Source organism: Catharus ustulatus, chromosome Z (assembly GCF_009819885.2).
Source record: "Catharus ustulatus isolate bCatUst1 chromosome Z, bCatUst1.pri.v2, whole genome shotgun sequence".
Lineage (NCBI taxonomy): Eukaryota > Metazoa > Chordata > Aves > Passeriformes > Turdidae > Catharus > Catharus ustulatus.
Genome location: NC_046262.2, coordinates 18,061,669 through 18,076,901, shown reverse-complemented (window position 1 = coordinate 18,076,901; position 15,233 = coordinate 18,061,669). Strand labels below are relative to the sequence as shown.

The window sequence follows — 15,233 nt, the reverse complement described above, 5'->3', positions numbered from 1 at the left end:
AGGCATCAGACACTTCTGGCAGTCTGTGACCTGGACAGATGCATCTGTCATCAGCAGGTCTGACATGGCTGGGTCAACAATGCACAGAATTCACAGAATTAACACGGAATCCACAGAATGACTAGCTTGGAAGAGACCTTCAAGACCATCAAGTCCAACCATGCCCTAATAACTAAACCATGGCACCAAGTGCCACATCCAGTCTTTTTTAAAACATATCCAGGGATGGGGACTCCTGGGGTCCTGGGCAGACAATTCCAGTACATTATCACTCTTTCAGTGGAAAACTTTTGCCTAATATCCAACCTGTATCTTCCCTGGTGCAGCTTCAGGCTGTGTCCTCTTGTTCTGTCAGTGCTGCCTGGTGAAAGAGACCAACCCCCATCTGACCACAGCCACCTTTCAGGGAGCTGTAGAGAGTGATAAGGTCACCCCTGAGTCTCCTTTTCTCCAGGCTGAACAACCCCAGCTCCCTCAGCCATTCCTCACAGGCTTTGGGTTCCATGCCCCTCACCAGCCGTGATGCCGCCTCCGGACGCGCTCAAGCATCTCCACGTCCTTCCTAAACCGAGGGGCCAGAACTGGACACAGCACATCAGTGCTGAGTACAGACTCCAGCAGCTGCAAGGGAATGAGCTCTGATGCAGCAACACCACAACTCAAGCTTATGCTAATATTAGCTTACATTAATAAGACTGGGGCTGAAAGAATCTTTCCATGGCTCTTCTCCACCAGACACTGAGTCTGTTTATCTGCCTCTATTGGCTCCCTCCAGATGGTCAAAGCAGCCCTTCCTGGTCATCCTGCTGTGCCATGTTCATGTTCACTCTCCTTAGAGCCAATTCAATCTGCCACACTGTTCCTGGCAAAGTGGGCGACAGGCTGCTGAGTCCAGGTCCAGACAGGGCTTGGGGCTGCCACTCAAGTCTTGCTGAGCTCAGGAACCCCATGAACAGCACGATCTAACTCTCACCCCCAAACCTATCCAAGCAGTCACTGCTGCTGCCTCACAGACCAACTTATTTTGTCAAGTTGCAAGGCAGAAACATTAGAAGCATAAACCTTGGCTACCAGTTTGATAAAACACTTCCTCTACTAGTTTTTGGATTTCTCTTCCCTCTCTGTAGGAGAAAATAATTTTAAGCTCCCAGTAAGTCTTGTCTCTCTGATAGCGGAGGAGGCCAGGATGCCCCAGCAGAAAGGTGCCGAGCTATGGGCCCACTCTTGCCCTGCAGCATGGCTGCTTATCCCCACCCGCTCCTTTACCGTGGCTGGCACTCAGCTGCCTGCTGTGCCAACAGGCCTGCCATGCACAGCTCTGTAAGGCGGCAGAACACCACCACTCCCTCTTGCTGAAGTTCCTGACAGTTTCCTGTGTTGCCAGGTGAGCTCCAGAACTGGCATGGGGAGAAGCCCACAGCAGGGAGCAGAGCAACCTGGCAAGACAGTGAGATGTCGAGCAAGCCCAGCATCAACTTTATGTGCAACGGTCTGAAAACTTTCTAAGACCCAGGGAGTCAAGCAGCAGCTCTGACACTACCTATGGGCTTCTTAATCTCTGGCTCACTCTGGCCCTTCTATGAGCTGTTTTCCATGAGCTGTTTCTGCTCACTTCAAATAAAAGAGAACAAAACAGCAGAGAAAGCTTCAGGTAGTGGTGGTGTTACTGTGCTTCTCAAGTCAGATCAGCTCATGGGAGGCTCTGACAAGCAGTGGCCAGAAAAGAACAGCAGCTTTAAGAGCAAGGGAGAAGGGAGAAATAAGGAATAGCACACAAATACACACACCCCCACACACACCTTTCCTGCTCTCCTCCTTCCAGAGTGCCATGGGAAACACAGCCCCTACACCAAAAACACTGCAAGTGCTGTTGACATCCAGCTTCCTCCACAGTTCAAGAGGTCCCAATAACCTTCCAGAGAGCTGGGGAGAAGAGTCAGCTCAGGAGAGAAGGGATCCTGAGAGTCATGGAGGATGACCACCCTCCTCAGCAGACTGGTGATCACTGCTCTGATCCCTTACCAGGCAGTGAAGACACAAAGAATGTCACTAGAAGTTGCCCTGAGCATCGCCATGAAACTTGCAGCACCCATGCTGAGCCTGATACCACTATTTCAGAGCTCTGCCAGTTAATTCCTGCTGAAATAGCCAAAGGAAGGACTTCCAAACAAATGTGACAGGCAAGGTTCAGGCTTGGAAGCAGAACACGTCATGCAGACACCACAAAGCTTTGCATTCTGAAAAGGAGAGGATGCCTCAGCAGCTAAGCAGGGCACCCTGGCTGCCCCAGCCACTACCCAACTCATAACAGCACAGCGTTGCTCAGCTCCTCCTCTCATGAGCTTATGCCAATCACAAATTCATTGGGAGGCTTGCTTGGACTTTTGCAGTAAATACTGGTTTCATCTTTCTGAAAGCAGTTTGCAGACAGCAGCAAAAATTAATGTGGGAATAGCTGCTCCTGTTTATACCAGCAACTGATTAATGAAGTCCTCTTACAGAATAAAAGCAATGAAAATTGCTGCATGCCAGGAAACTTTCAGTGAATCACTGGAATGAGGACTGGACAAGGCTTCAAGGCACGCACATGTTTTTTCCTAACCCAGGACAGGCACAGCTAAAGCCAGTAGCTCAAGATGACAGTGCACCATACAGGCACAGCTCAGGGGCTCATCAGCAATGGTTCTACCTGACAGTAAAGCTGGGCTGGAAGCTGCACAAGATCATTTGGCTATTGACACAGCCTAGCTCCTTACAGAATAAGTAAGCAAGTCTCCAGGCATGTTACGGATAGGTTGGACCCAAACTCAAAAAAGGGGACCCCAGCCACTCCCTTTGAAGTATGAATGCCCCCACATCATTGCCCAGTGAGCTGGGCAGAGCTAAGACCCTTGACCAACCATAGGAAATTTGAAGTCCCTATAAAAGGAGGCACACATCAATAAAAGTTGGCTGTTTCTGCATGAACTTGGTGTGTGCACATGTAGCATTCCTGTCTCCAACATCACTGACAGCTCCAAAATGGGAGCATACAAATCATACAAGATTTGGACAACTGCCTGCATTGTTTTTTAAAACAAGATAATATCAAAGGGGTCAACTTCAAGAAACCAGGAAAAGACAAAAGTAACTACTGTGAACTACGAGAATTAGCATTATATATTATTATACAGTTCAAGAGGAAAGTCATTCTTAACTTGTTGCGTCCATTTTAAGCACAGGAAATTAAATGGGAAAATACTACAACAGTCCAGTTACAGACAACTGGGCAATCCAGTAGATTAAATGACATGTCCAGAACTCAGGAACATGGGGTCCCTGGATTTTAATTTTACGATCTACCTTATGGGCAGCTGAACACCAATATGCAGAAGTATCAACAACAGCAGACAGCTGAGAACCTAATGATGTAATGGTTAAATCTTCACTTGTGCATGAAATGCAGACTTTTTGCAGAGGAAAAAAATATCAGAGAAATTCAAGCCTACAGATTTGTTTTCTGGATGGTAAAACTACAGCTCTCCCTTAAACAAAAATTAGGATGAAACTTGAAGTACGGGCACCACACATATTTTATTGACAGTTTTCTTCAGTTTTGAATCTATTAATTCAGCTGACAACAGTGTAGTAATTTGAAAAAAGTTCTTCTCCTTGCTTGATGTCTCTGAGAGTGACAAGAACTACACACCTCAAGTGGCTGCAAAAGAAGAAGCAAAAATGTGAAAGTGAACAGTTAATACTTTCCTTTCAATTGTTTTCAATTCTTCATTTCAAGAAACTAAACCAGTGGCCTCATCTAGATTAGTTTTGAGTAATATGCATAAGGCAGGGCAGGGAACATGGAAAGACAACACTGGAATACAGACAGCAAATATAAGCAAAACCAATATAATTATCAAGAAAACCACACCTATGTGAGTATGCAAAAAATATTCCCATTCAATTGTTCCACACCATTCAGAGATGAAAAGAATTAGTCAAAACTGCAAAAGACACACTCAGACAGGAGCAGAAGCTGAACAGAGTTCATGCAGCAGAAGCCACTCCACTCCTGTGGACACACCTGTCCACAGATGTCAGCTGGCTAAAGCATCTCTCCTAAGGCCCTCCACCACCCAGAAGACAGCTCCTAACTGCTAACATAGATCTGCTGCCATCTGCAGTGATGCAGAATCACTGGGTTGGAAGAGACCATCAAGATCATCAAGTCCAACCCACGTCCTAACATCTCAACTAAGCCATGGCACCAAGTGCCACATCCAGTCTTTTTTTAAACACTTCCAGGGATGGTGTCTACACCACCTCCCCGGGTAGACCATTCCTGTACTTTATCACTCTTCCCTTAAAAACTTTTTCCTAATATCCAACCTAAATTTCCCTTGACACGGCTTGAGACTGTGTCTTCTTGTTCTGTCAGCTGTTGCTTGGAGAAAGAGACCAACCCCCACCTGACTACAGCCACCTTTCAGGAAGTTGTAGAGAGTGATAAGATCACCCAAGTCTTTTTCTCCAGGCTGAACAACCCCAGCGCTCCCTCAGTCAGCTGCAATCGGGGCTGGCAGGCAGTTTCTGAGAAAGAAATACAGAAACCCAACCCTCTAAACTTCCTTCCAGTAAACGACCCTAAAGCTGAAGTATACGTGCTAGGAAGGGGAGCATGTGTTTTGGATACTGATAAACGAGGAAGTGGAAAACGGCATCAACCCAAGTCTCCACTATTAAAAATTTAGTGTGAGGCCATTTTGAAACATATGAAACAACAAGGTAAGTAAGTACTGAGAACTCTTTCATAAGACACAAAAAGATCTAGAAATCAGATAATCTATGTTGTCAGCATTGTATACATCAGTATTGAAACAAGCATCTAGAAGCAGATTGGGATCTTTTTTCTGGTAGCTGTATACCAGGAAAAATGATGACCAGAAGACAGTATTTTCTTGGACATATTCCAAGCAAGAACAAAATCCCCCCTTCGTGAAGCAGTCCCATAGTTTATGTGTTTTTACTCTTAAAGTACAGAATCCAGGCTTCCTGAGAATTCAGTCCTACTGCTTATTTTTTTAGCATTTATTTAATTATCTACAGATTCCAAGTGCATCTTCAGACTTGACTCAACAAACTCAGAAAAGCCATTTTTCCAATATGCACCATAATGTTCTCCAATTAAATTTCAGGGTACAGTAATTTCACGATTATAAGCCGCACTGAGTATAAGCCGCACTTCTGGGTTTCAGCAACTTTTCGTTCTTTGTCCGTATATAAGCTGCACCTGATTATAAGCCGCAGGTTACAATACAGAGTGTGCTAAAAGGTATCTGTTCTATCACCATCTGTTGAGGGTGGGAGCAGTGATCCTTATCTCCGTGGGAGATTTCTGCTAATGGGCCATCCATTGAAACCAGGCAGGGCATTCTTCTTCATCTTTTCACAACCCATCCTTCCTCCAGTGAGTCATTTTCTGCTAACGGCCCATTGAGTCCCACTGTGTGACTGATAAAATTACTTCATCCCATTGGAAGTTTCTCCAGTCGGAGGAAGAGCCCAACATTTCTTACCAAGATAAAACAGAGGTTTTGGGACACTAAGGGAGCCCCTTTCTCCACTGGACTCCAGAGGAAAACTGGATTTCTCCACATCACCACTGGACCTCCAGAGGGAAACTGCACCTTCTACAGGAGCACTGCTCCAACTGAATCACATCTGTCACTGCAGGAGGATGCAGCCACCATTTACAGTAATTTCACGAATACAAGCAGCACCAATTTGACCAAAAGTTTGGTGGAAACCCGGAAGTGCGGCTAATATTTGAGGGCAGCTAATACATGAACAATATTCTAAAGGCTGCCAACACGGAAGTGAGAGCCCACGGCAGCCCCAAGCCAAGCTGGAGCCCGGCCGGCCCCGGCTGAGGTAGGAAAGCCTGGCAGAGGCGGGGCCAGCAGTGCGGGGGGCGGGCGGCTGAGCCCGAGCCAGCAGGGCGGGGGAGCCTGGGAGAACTGGGGCTAGCAGTGCAGGGGAGCATGGCAGAAGCAGGAAGCCCGGCGGGTGGGGCTGCGTGGCAGCGGGGGAAGCCCAGCAGAATCGGGGCCAGCAGCGTGGGGGAGCCCGGCGGTGCGGGGGCCTGCAGTGCTGGTCAGGGCGAGCAAACGCGGCGGTGGTGCAGACGGGAGGGGGTGGCCGGCGAGCCTGGCGGCGGCGGCAGCCCTGCCGGCCGGGCGAGCTAACATGGCGCGGGGTGGCCGGCGTGCCTGGTAGCGGCGGCGGCGGCTGGCCCGCCAGCAGGACGAGCAAACGCGGCAGCGAGGCGGTGCTGACGGGAGAGGGGGGGCCAGTGAGCCCGGCGGCGGCGGCTGCACCACCCGGCCCCGTCGGCAACCATGAGCGGGCCGAGCCTTCCTGGCCCCGCCCCGAGCCAGTAAAGCCCGCTATGCCGCGATCCTGTTACTAATTGGCCAACTTGTGAAAGCTGCGCACGGATTCTCGCTACGAACGAAAGTGCGGCTAATATTCGGGGTGCGGCTTATCTATTGACAAAGACAGCAACATTGTCGAGGCACCGGAAGTGCGGCTTATACTCCGTGCGGCTTGTATTCGTGAAACTACTGTAATGGGACTGCTACCAACACCCTGCCTGACAGGGTGTCAGGTTGTACTCTGACTTTGTCAGGGTTTGGAGTTTGTTTCTTTGTAGTACTGTATTTCTATTTTAATTTCCCTAAAAAAGAACTGTTATTCCTAATTTCCATATTTTTGCCTGAAAGCCCCTTGATTTCCAAATTATAATAATTTGGAGAGAGGGGGTTTACATTCTCCATTTCAAAGAGCAGCTCCTGCCTTTCTTAGCAGGCACCTGTCCTCCAAACTAAAACAGCAACTTTTCATTCTTTGTCCATATATAAGCCGCACCTAATTATATTATAAGCCGCACTTTGGGTTTGGACCAAAATTTTAGTCAAAATGGTGCGGCTTATAATCGTAAAATTACTGTAGTTAAATCAGAATTACATTAAAAATTCAGATTATCTGCTCTAAAATTCTGACACATCCTTGAAATGAAGAGGATTATCTGAGAAAGATTTCCAAGTGTTCTAATTTCCAAAAAAAGGTGGACTTTCAAGTCATAACCAGGATGCCATAATTTTACTAACTGTACTGCAACTCCAAGTTCATGCCTTTATGTTGCACATTATTTCACAATTTTAGGTTTTTTCTTGCAAGTTCATCTGCTAATTTGTCACATAAGCAGAAGTCATGGAGAACAGAGAGCAAGAAGCCTAAATATGAATTATCTCAGAAAGGCTTTGGTCAAGGCTGAAACAGATTTGAAATACATACTGAAACACCTCAGTATTGTAATACAAAGTACAACTAGAGTTTTATGGGATGCAGAAGAATTGCACTATAGTGCAACAACTGCCTGTAAAACTGTGTCTTCAGAGCAATGCTGATTTCATTTGTGAAAATATGGAAAAAGGAATCAAGAACCTTGTCACTAAAATTAGTCTATTCAGAGAGGTAAATCTCCCATAGAGTCGGACACTTTTGCATAACTCATCTTCATATGATTTGTTATTTTTCAACCATGTCTGTCTTTTCTTTGTGCATGCAGCATGCTTCGTATCATACAAATCTATGAGCTCTTTCATTTGCTGCCAACCTCTCTATGTCATGGCTGTAGACGATGTTTGGAAGATACTGTTTCAGTTCTACCGGAAAATGTCCTGGCACGTCAAACTCTTGATAACACACGTTTGCTGCTTTTTCTAGGAATTTAAAAAAAAAAAAAGTTATCAGGGCTTAGAGATGTGTCAAAACACCAAATGTACTGCTACAGAACCAAGATGCTTCATCAAGCCTGAGAACCATTCCTCTGTTGAGAGGTACTGCACTCCTCTGAAGGCTATTCTGAATGACACAAGAGGTACAGGAGTTTTGCCCGGCTATCAACTTGTCTATGAAGAAGCCCAACTTGCTTAGTGTCAGGAGTAGCTCACATCACTGCTAAATGTTGCAAATACACAACGTTTGCTTTTACAATTAAAAAAAAAATTCAAATATTTTCACCTGGTGACAAAACATGTCAGAAATACAAACAGGGAGAACACCATCACTTATATAGACATGACCTGGAACAGTTTTGTGGGACAGCCCAGTCAGTATCTCGGTGCCAGTCCTCAGCAACCTTTCTTAATGCTACTTGGAGGGCAGTGAATCTTCAGTGTAATGCAGACTAAAGCCATTTACAAGTTGAGTATGGTATCAATTCAACTTTCTGTACAGTACAGCTGTTCCCACGACTTACTTAAAATCAACAGTGACACAGATAAGTAGTTCCCTTCTTCAGGTCCAACAAGTGAGACTACAACAACAGTTTCCTAGACTTCATGCATAAATGTAAGGAAGTATAGAAAAGGTCATGGGTTCAAAGTGAGCAGTGACAGAATCTCACTTGCCTACGTCACTGTGTGCAGTTTTCTCATGAAACCTCCTGGAACCATTCTGGGGAACTTGATCTGCAACTCTCTACTGCCTCAGTCTGGTGCTACTTTGCCAGCTATTCTTTCCCACCATCTCACTTTTGGGGTGTGTGCCTTTCATTCTACATACCAGGAGAGAAACTGGGGTGTCAGTGACAAAAGAAAAAGTGTATTTGAAGCATTGCTGCACAGAAGGATTCTAATACTCAGCTGTGACAAAAAGCATCAGAAATGTTTTACTCCCTAAGTGCTTGTTTTAAACAGCACTACTGCCTGCCCCCCAAGATCATTATATCCATAAAGCCCAACTCATACTTGTAAAACTTATCTGGCAACTTACCATGTGAGCAGTTGTTGACATACTGTCCCACTGCCAGTGGGTTTTGCGGGGTGGCTGTGAGCCAGCTCTCATCACTCATTTGAAAAGGGCCAAGTTGATCTCTTCTGCTGCAAGACCTGAAATACCCAACTGCATTAGCATGGATCATGGCTCAAATAGGTTGTCTTTACTTCCTCTGTCAGAATGGCACAGTCACTGCATAAAGTTACAGCTGCCCAACACACCTGGGGTGGAGGGCACGTGCACAGACCAACATCTCCCACTATTCTGTGGTGTCCTTCAGATTCTGGTTGAAGAACATGCACAAAACTACCACACACTCTTCCACAAATCAACATCTAACGTTACCATTACAGAAGTGTCAACACCTTTCACTCATCTCTAAAAATGCAAAGACTCGTTACAATATTACTTTTAAACTCATTCCAGAAATTAAAATCTGGTATTAGTAGGTATTAAAATTCAAACTAGGTATTATTTTCATCATTCTGATAGTTGTATTCATATAATATTTAAACACAAATTGCAACAAATTATATTTTATGGTAAATCAACCAGTTAGCTCTGTCAGAGGAAGTTCAGACTGGACATTATGGAAAGATTCTTCATTGAGAGTGTGGCCAGTCACAGAGCTCCTCTGCAGAATGGTCATAGCACCAAGTCTGTCACAGCTCAACAAGTGCATGCATGATGCTCTTGTCGTACGGTTCAGCTTTAGGTAGGACCACAAGGACAGGGAATTGGACTTAATGAACTGAAGTAAGCAGGTTTGAATGACACCTCAGAAACATTTCAATACTTTTACACTCACCTTGCTCTAGCAGAACTATTTTCTGCACATGGAAGTCTCTACATAAAAATGCATCTCACTGGTGTTACAGATGAAGACACAAGTACACATCCAGAATCTCTCACCCTTGTCCTGTTTGCATTATGAGCAATGCACAGTTGGATGACAATCATGTACAACTCAGGGTAAGAAACAGGAACTGAGACGAAGAGTACCTGTTTTAAATCAGATGAGTGACAATCCTCTATTTCTTTTGCTTACCTGTACACTGATCTTGAGAGTCCTTTATCGTTCCCATCAATAAGGACTCCATCAATGCACCTAAAAATAAAGGGATTGCCAAGGGACTGGAAAAAGATGGGCTCATGCTTTCTGTATACTGTTCCTGTTACAAGACAGATATTATTTCAGAAGAAAGTAAGTTAACTGTCAGAATGGGCTTACAGTCCCCTCCACACAGAAACTCAAAGGAGAGACAGTAGGTAGAAGTCTCCTCTCACTTAGTGACAGGTTTACATCTGTAAACCTACAAGCTATCACACACAACTTTTTGGGATGTAAGAAAATGAGCTGAGTATCTTTGGAGAGGTAGGTAAAGCCTCACAGCCAACTAGCATGCTTCAGAGATGAAAGCACCAGGTGATATTTGATCTAGAAAACACAGCTTAAGATACTAAGTTGTTTTTTTACTACTGTGTCGAGACTCTGAAAAACACACACAGATTCAGCAAAAAACCTGAAACGTCTCCCTCCTTTACCCCAGAGATTTTGTTTGGTCCAGGAGATGGAAAATGACAAACTAAGAACAAATTATTTCAGCAGATTGTTGCCCAAATCTGAAGAGAGGATTTAACCTGCCACAACTTACAAGCACAGAAAAGCTACAGCTGACTGGCTTGCCATTTTTCGTGAAGTTGTTGTGCTGCATCCCTCACACCCACTACATCTCCAGCACCTCTCTGCAGAAATCCTGCACTGCAATCTCACAAGGAACCAGACAAAGGCTGCAGGCAGGCAGCAGTCCCTGTACACAGGGTCCCATCCCCAGCCAGGCAGGTTCCTTCATTACCCTGAAAAGGCATTTCAACAGCCCATCCTCCTGTTTTGCTAGAAGAGCTGTTACAGGAGACTCTGAAAGAGCCTACGCTCACATCGAGCATGTGCCTGAAATATGCAATGAGCTGCAGAAGTGGCAGCTCTCTAGCTGCCCCTTGACAAATTAGTCAGCTCACAGCCAGGCATCCCAAAAGACACACTCCACTGCCCAGTGAATGCTTGGGCTGCTCCTGATCCTGCACTGCTGGCACAAGCCAGAGACCACAGGGGATGATTTTGCTGGCAGATGAAACAGACACAAACCCAAAGCAACTCAGTAGAGGTGTTAGCTTGGCCACACTGATAGAATTACAAACCTTTTTAACAAAGGTATGCAAATACAGTTCCAAGAAATGAGGAGAAGTATTGAGTTTTCCAAACATATTTCATGGAATAAAATTCTGCTACATTAAGGTTTTATTTTTATTCCCTATTTTGCACTTCTGTACTTTGAAGAAGCTCATGCAATTGTCTACTGACCTGTGTGGAGATCTCAAAACCTCATTTTTCATATCCTGAACCAAAACAGAAACCCCACAGAATTAAACTGTACTGTTTGTACTGCACTGTTCATCTACTTTCAATTTCTCCCATGCATTTACATTTGGAACAAGTTTTGCAGCTGCTGGAAAATCAGGCTTTAATCACTAAATTTTTTTATAAACAAAATTATACTTCCCAATGTTGTTTTTTGTATTTCCAAAACAACTATAGATAGTTTATAAATATTCTCATGCAGCCTAACTGGTGATTTTGTTAGGGAATGACAGAAAGAAAACCCATAAAATAAAAATTAGTGCAGATCTTTGACATTCTGTGGTCAGACAGTCAGAAGTCCAATCTAACTTGATAAAAAATAAGAATATTCCATTACCAGGATACATGGACACAACCGTCCCTTTTGGTACAAAACCTTTGGTAACAAAGACTCCAGTTCCAGCAGACACCAGGGAACTCCGGTGTCTGCTGACAGTGAACCCAAGCGTGTTAAACAAAACCTCCTCGGGACTAAACACGCGCTGACCCTGATGGTTACAGGAATTTACTTCTGACTGCTTCTGCTCCACAGTCAGTAACTCCAGATATTGACACTTGACTTCTGGAAGTACAGCCAGAATATCTGCTTGTCTACTGAAGTCATTTATGAAAAGAGCCTTAAATGTTTTCAGCAGTGTTTCAAAGACGTCTTCATCAGCAATAATTTTGTCTTGAGAGCTTTCAGGAACATATCGAAGCGTCCTGTAAAGAAAATAAAATATTTTAAAATTCAAAACATATATTATTATTTTTTCCTAAATACAGAAGACCCATTTGCAGCACCAGTAACTCCGATATACTGTTTTTTTACAAAACCCCAAGCTTTTTTTCACACTTGTTCAAGTTAAACCACTGTTTGTAACACCAAAAACACTAAAACAACTGCTTAGTTGTTTAATTAAAACCAGTACCTGTTCTACTATAAATTATCATCTCTAAGTATTTACCACAAGTCGGTTAAACCTTACCGAGCTCTCAGTGAAAAAAGGACCAAAAATTAAAAAACATAACTATTATACTGTTCATTTTAAAAAATACAAATAGTTAATTACACTTTAAATGAGGCGAGACAAGTATCACATGGGCAAGGAAGGTTTCAATTTAGTTAATGATTTTAATTTTGTTACTTATAACCATGTAACAATAATTTAAATGTCACTTCTGAGTGACAAACCCGAGTGAACTTCTGCGGTGCCCCAGACCATTCCGACGAGGGGCAGCGGGGTCTGGGCTGGCACCCGGGACCTTTCCCCGCGCCTCACCTGCGCTGGCGGCGGAGGTTGAGGGCCAGCCAGGGCACGAAGCGGTACTTGTAGGAGCCCCAGCGCCGCCGCAGCTCCCGCAGCATGGCGGCCGCTCCCTCACGGCCCCGGCACCGCCCCCTGCCGGGCCGCGCCGCGCTGACTGGGACAACCAATCCGCGCTCCGGACACACGCCGCGTGTCTGTGTCCTGAGCTGCCATTGGCTGCGAGCGGCCGGCGGGGCGCCGAGCGGCGGCCGGGCCGTGAGGGGAGCCTCAGGGCCCAGGCGGGTTCCCGCTCGCGCAGTGCCCGGAACGGGAAGAGCGGCAGGCACCAGGAATGAAAACGCATAGCTCCTGTGTACGCTTACAGGCGTAAATACACACACTTATCTTTCGGAACAACGTTACACAATTGCACCGTCTGTGTTGTACTGAGCAATCTAAAAAGACAGGATCATATTAAAAGCTGGTTTAAAAATTATCTAGAAGTGATCATGAAGGACCACTCCTAACACTGTCACTCCAAAATCATCCCGTTTCTGCTTCTAGTGATGGTAAGGGCTGTTAATGCCTCAGATGGTCACAGCATTAGGTTGGAAAAGACCTCTCAGATGGAGTCCAACCTATGACCCCTGTGAGCATCGTTGTTCAGTCTTCCTATAAACATCTCCAGGTACAGTGACTCCACCACCTCCCTGGGCAGCCCATTCCAGTGTTAAATCACCCTCCCTGGGAAGAAGTTCCTTCTGATATCCAAGCTGAACCTTCCATGCAGCAGCTTAAGGCCAGGTCCTCGCGTCCTGGGGCCTGGGAGAAGAGGCCGGCCCGCACCCGGCTCCAACCTCCTTTCAGCCAGGTCACATCTGAACTTCTTTTCCTCCCGGCTGAGCCCTTCCCCACCTCCACCCCAGCTCTCTCAGCTGCTCCTCGTAGGACTTGTCCTCCGGAGTTGTGATCCATGTCATAAAGAGTGGCTCCGTTAGACAAGACACCTGTAACATTTCTGTCCACACTTCTATCTAGTATGTGGCTGTGATAACAAGGATACATGAGTTGTACTGTATAGCATCATAAGTAACTGTAGATTTAAAGGTGCTTCCGACTGACTGACATACAGCAAGCAGCAGCAGCGAAGTACATACATTAAAGGGACATACTACATACAAATCATGAACATTTGCAAACAGGGGCATAAGCTCTTTTGATGCCACATTCTACCATTACTTATCTCTAAGGTAATTTTAAATATCTAGTGAGGAAAACAATTGTTCAGCAATTAGTCTTCAAAAATTAGCAGTGGCTCCAAATTCATTGTCTACAAAACACTCCAGGTGTAAATATAAGGGTACTGTTATCTTTGGCCGCTGTTGTCCTTTGAGTGCTTGGAGACCAAGTTTCATACAAAACTTCAATCTTTGGATGCTGCTCCTTATCTGCAGCTTTAGTTTAACACTGGCTATGAACTGGGAAAATAAAAACATATATGCACATATTTTACTTTCTTTAGAAAGCAGTTTAAAAAATATGGAGTGTTTGAGAATTGGTTTTGGAGTAAACAGAGAAATCTGACTTCAAAACCCTCTAATGGGTTACACTCCTTCCTCGACCAGAAATTTTGACAAAGGTTTGGAAATTGGAGACAGGCCCACCAAAGCAATGTAACTGCCACAATTAACTTCACATTCAGAGCTTCACAAATATTTTAAGTTGTGCCTTAATTTATTCCATAATCACTTCACTTCTACTGTTGGCCCTGCCTCATCTTTTCCAAGAACAGGAGCTGAGCGATTGGCTACTGTGAACCGAAGAAATTGAGGGAAAAAGCAGGAAAAGGCACAGTGGCTGCCACAAAGCGCTTCCCTGCCATCTCCTGGCCTTCTGCGGTCATTACAGGGAAGAAATGGGGCACTCACAGCCCCATTCAGATCATTACGGAAGACTGAGCAACGAGTGCCAAGTTAGTAAGGGAAATAGCTTTGGGAGGGGGGCAGTCAGGTCACAACCATGCACACAAGTTGCCCACTTTCATGTGATGAAAGGACGTGACCCTTGTGACACTCAACCTGTTCTGGAGGCATTCCTTAGCCTCGAGTGAGAACTTGCAAAGATGAAACACCATCAGACTTCAACCCATGACCAACATGCAGAAAAGTTATTTTATTCCCACTAGAGAAGTCCCAGCAGGCATTGAGTTTACCCTTTGACTGTGGAAGTACTGAAAATGCCCTTGGTTCCCTATGTAGGTGTCTTTGAAATTCACTGCCATCTGCTGGGCACCAGTGATCTCTGCCATCCCTTGTTCCATGTATTTTCCTTTCTGACATCTCAGGTAGTACATTTTTCTGATTTGAGAAATCAGATATTAGGACTTTTTTGAAGATTTCTGCTGCCAGTTTTTTCTGTTGAATTGATACACTCAGTTCTATCTGCAGAAAGTCTCATACCTGATGAAAATGATAGAAAAGTCCAGTCCTTTGAAATACAGGATTTATAGCCACAAGAAAGTCTATAGTTGAAATCTGTTTCCATTAAAAAAAAAGATTTTTTTAAATCTTAAAAATTAATATCTGGAGAAAGACAAGCATTGAAATAAGCCTAGCTTTGCAATATTTGGATTGTCTGAGTAAGAAAAGGCTTCTGTTTGCTATTAAAATCTCAAGTAACAGAATCATTTTACCAGAAACATAAAACAACAGATTAACTTCCAGCACACTTCAATGCCTCTACAACTGACCTAACTGACTCACCTG

General features: G+C 44.7%; 1 protein-coding gene across 1 annotated transcript; it reads right to left on the bottom strand.

The window, feature by feature from the left end:
- Positions 1–3,554: 3,554 nt before the first annotated feature.
- Positions 3,555–12,607, bottom strand: SETD9 (SET domain containing 9). The gene is made up of 6 exons (XM_033086114.1): positions 12,502–12,607; positions 11,577–11,941; positions 9,869–9,992; positions 8,818–8,933; positions 7,658–7,763; positions 3,555–3,697 (listed from the first exon to the last, which is right to left on the bottom strand). The coding sequence occupies exons 1-6, from the start codon at positions 12,585–12,587 to the stop codon at positions 3,610–3,612; spliced, it is 885 nt and encodes a 294-aa protein (XP_032942005.1). The 5' UTR covers positions 12,588–12,607; the 3' UTR covers positions 3,555–3,609.
- Positions 12,608–15,233: the final 2,626 nt, after the last annotated feature.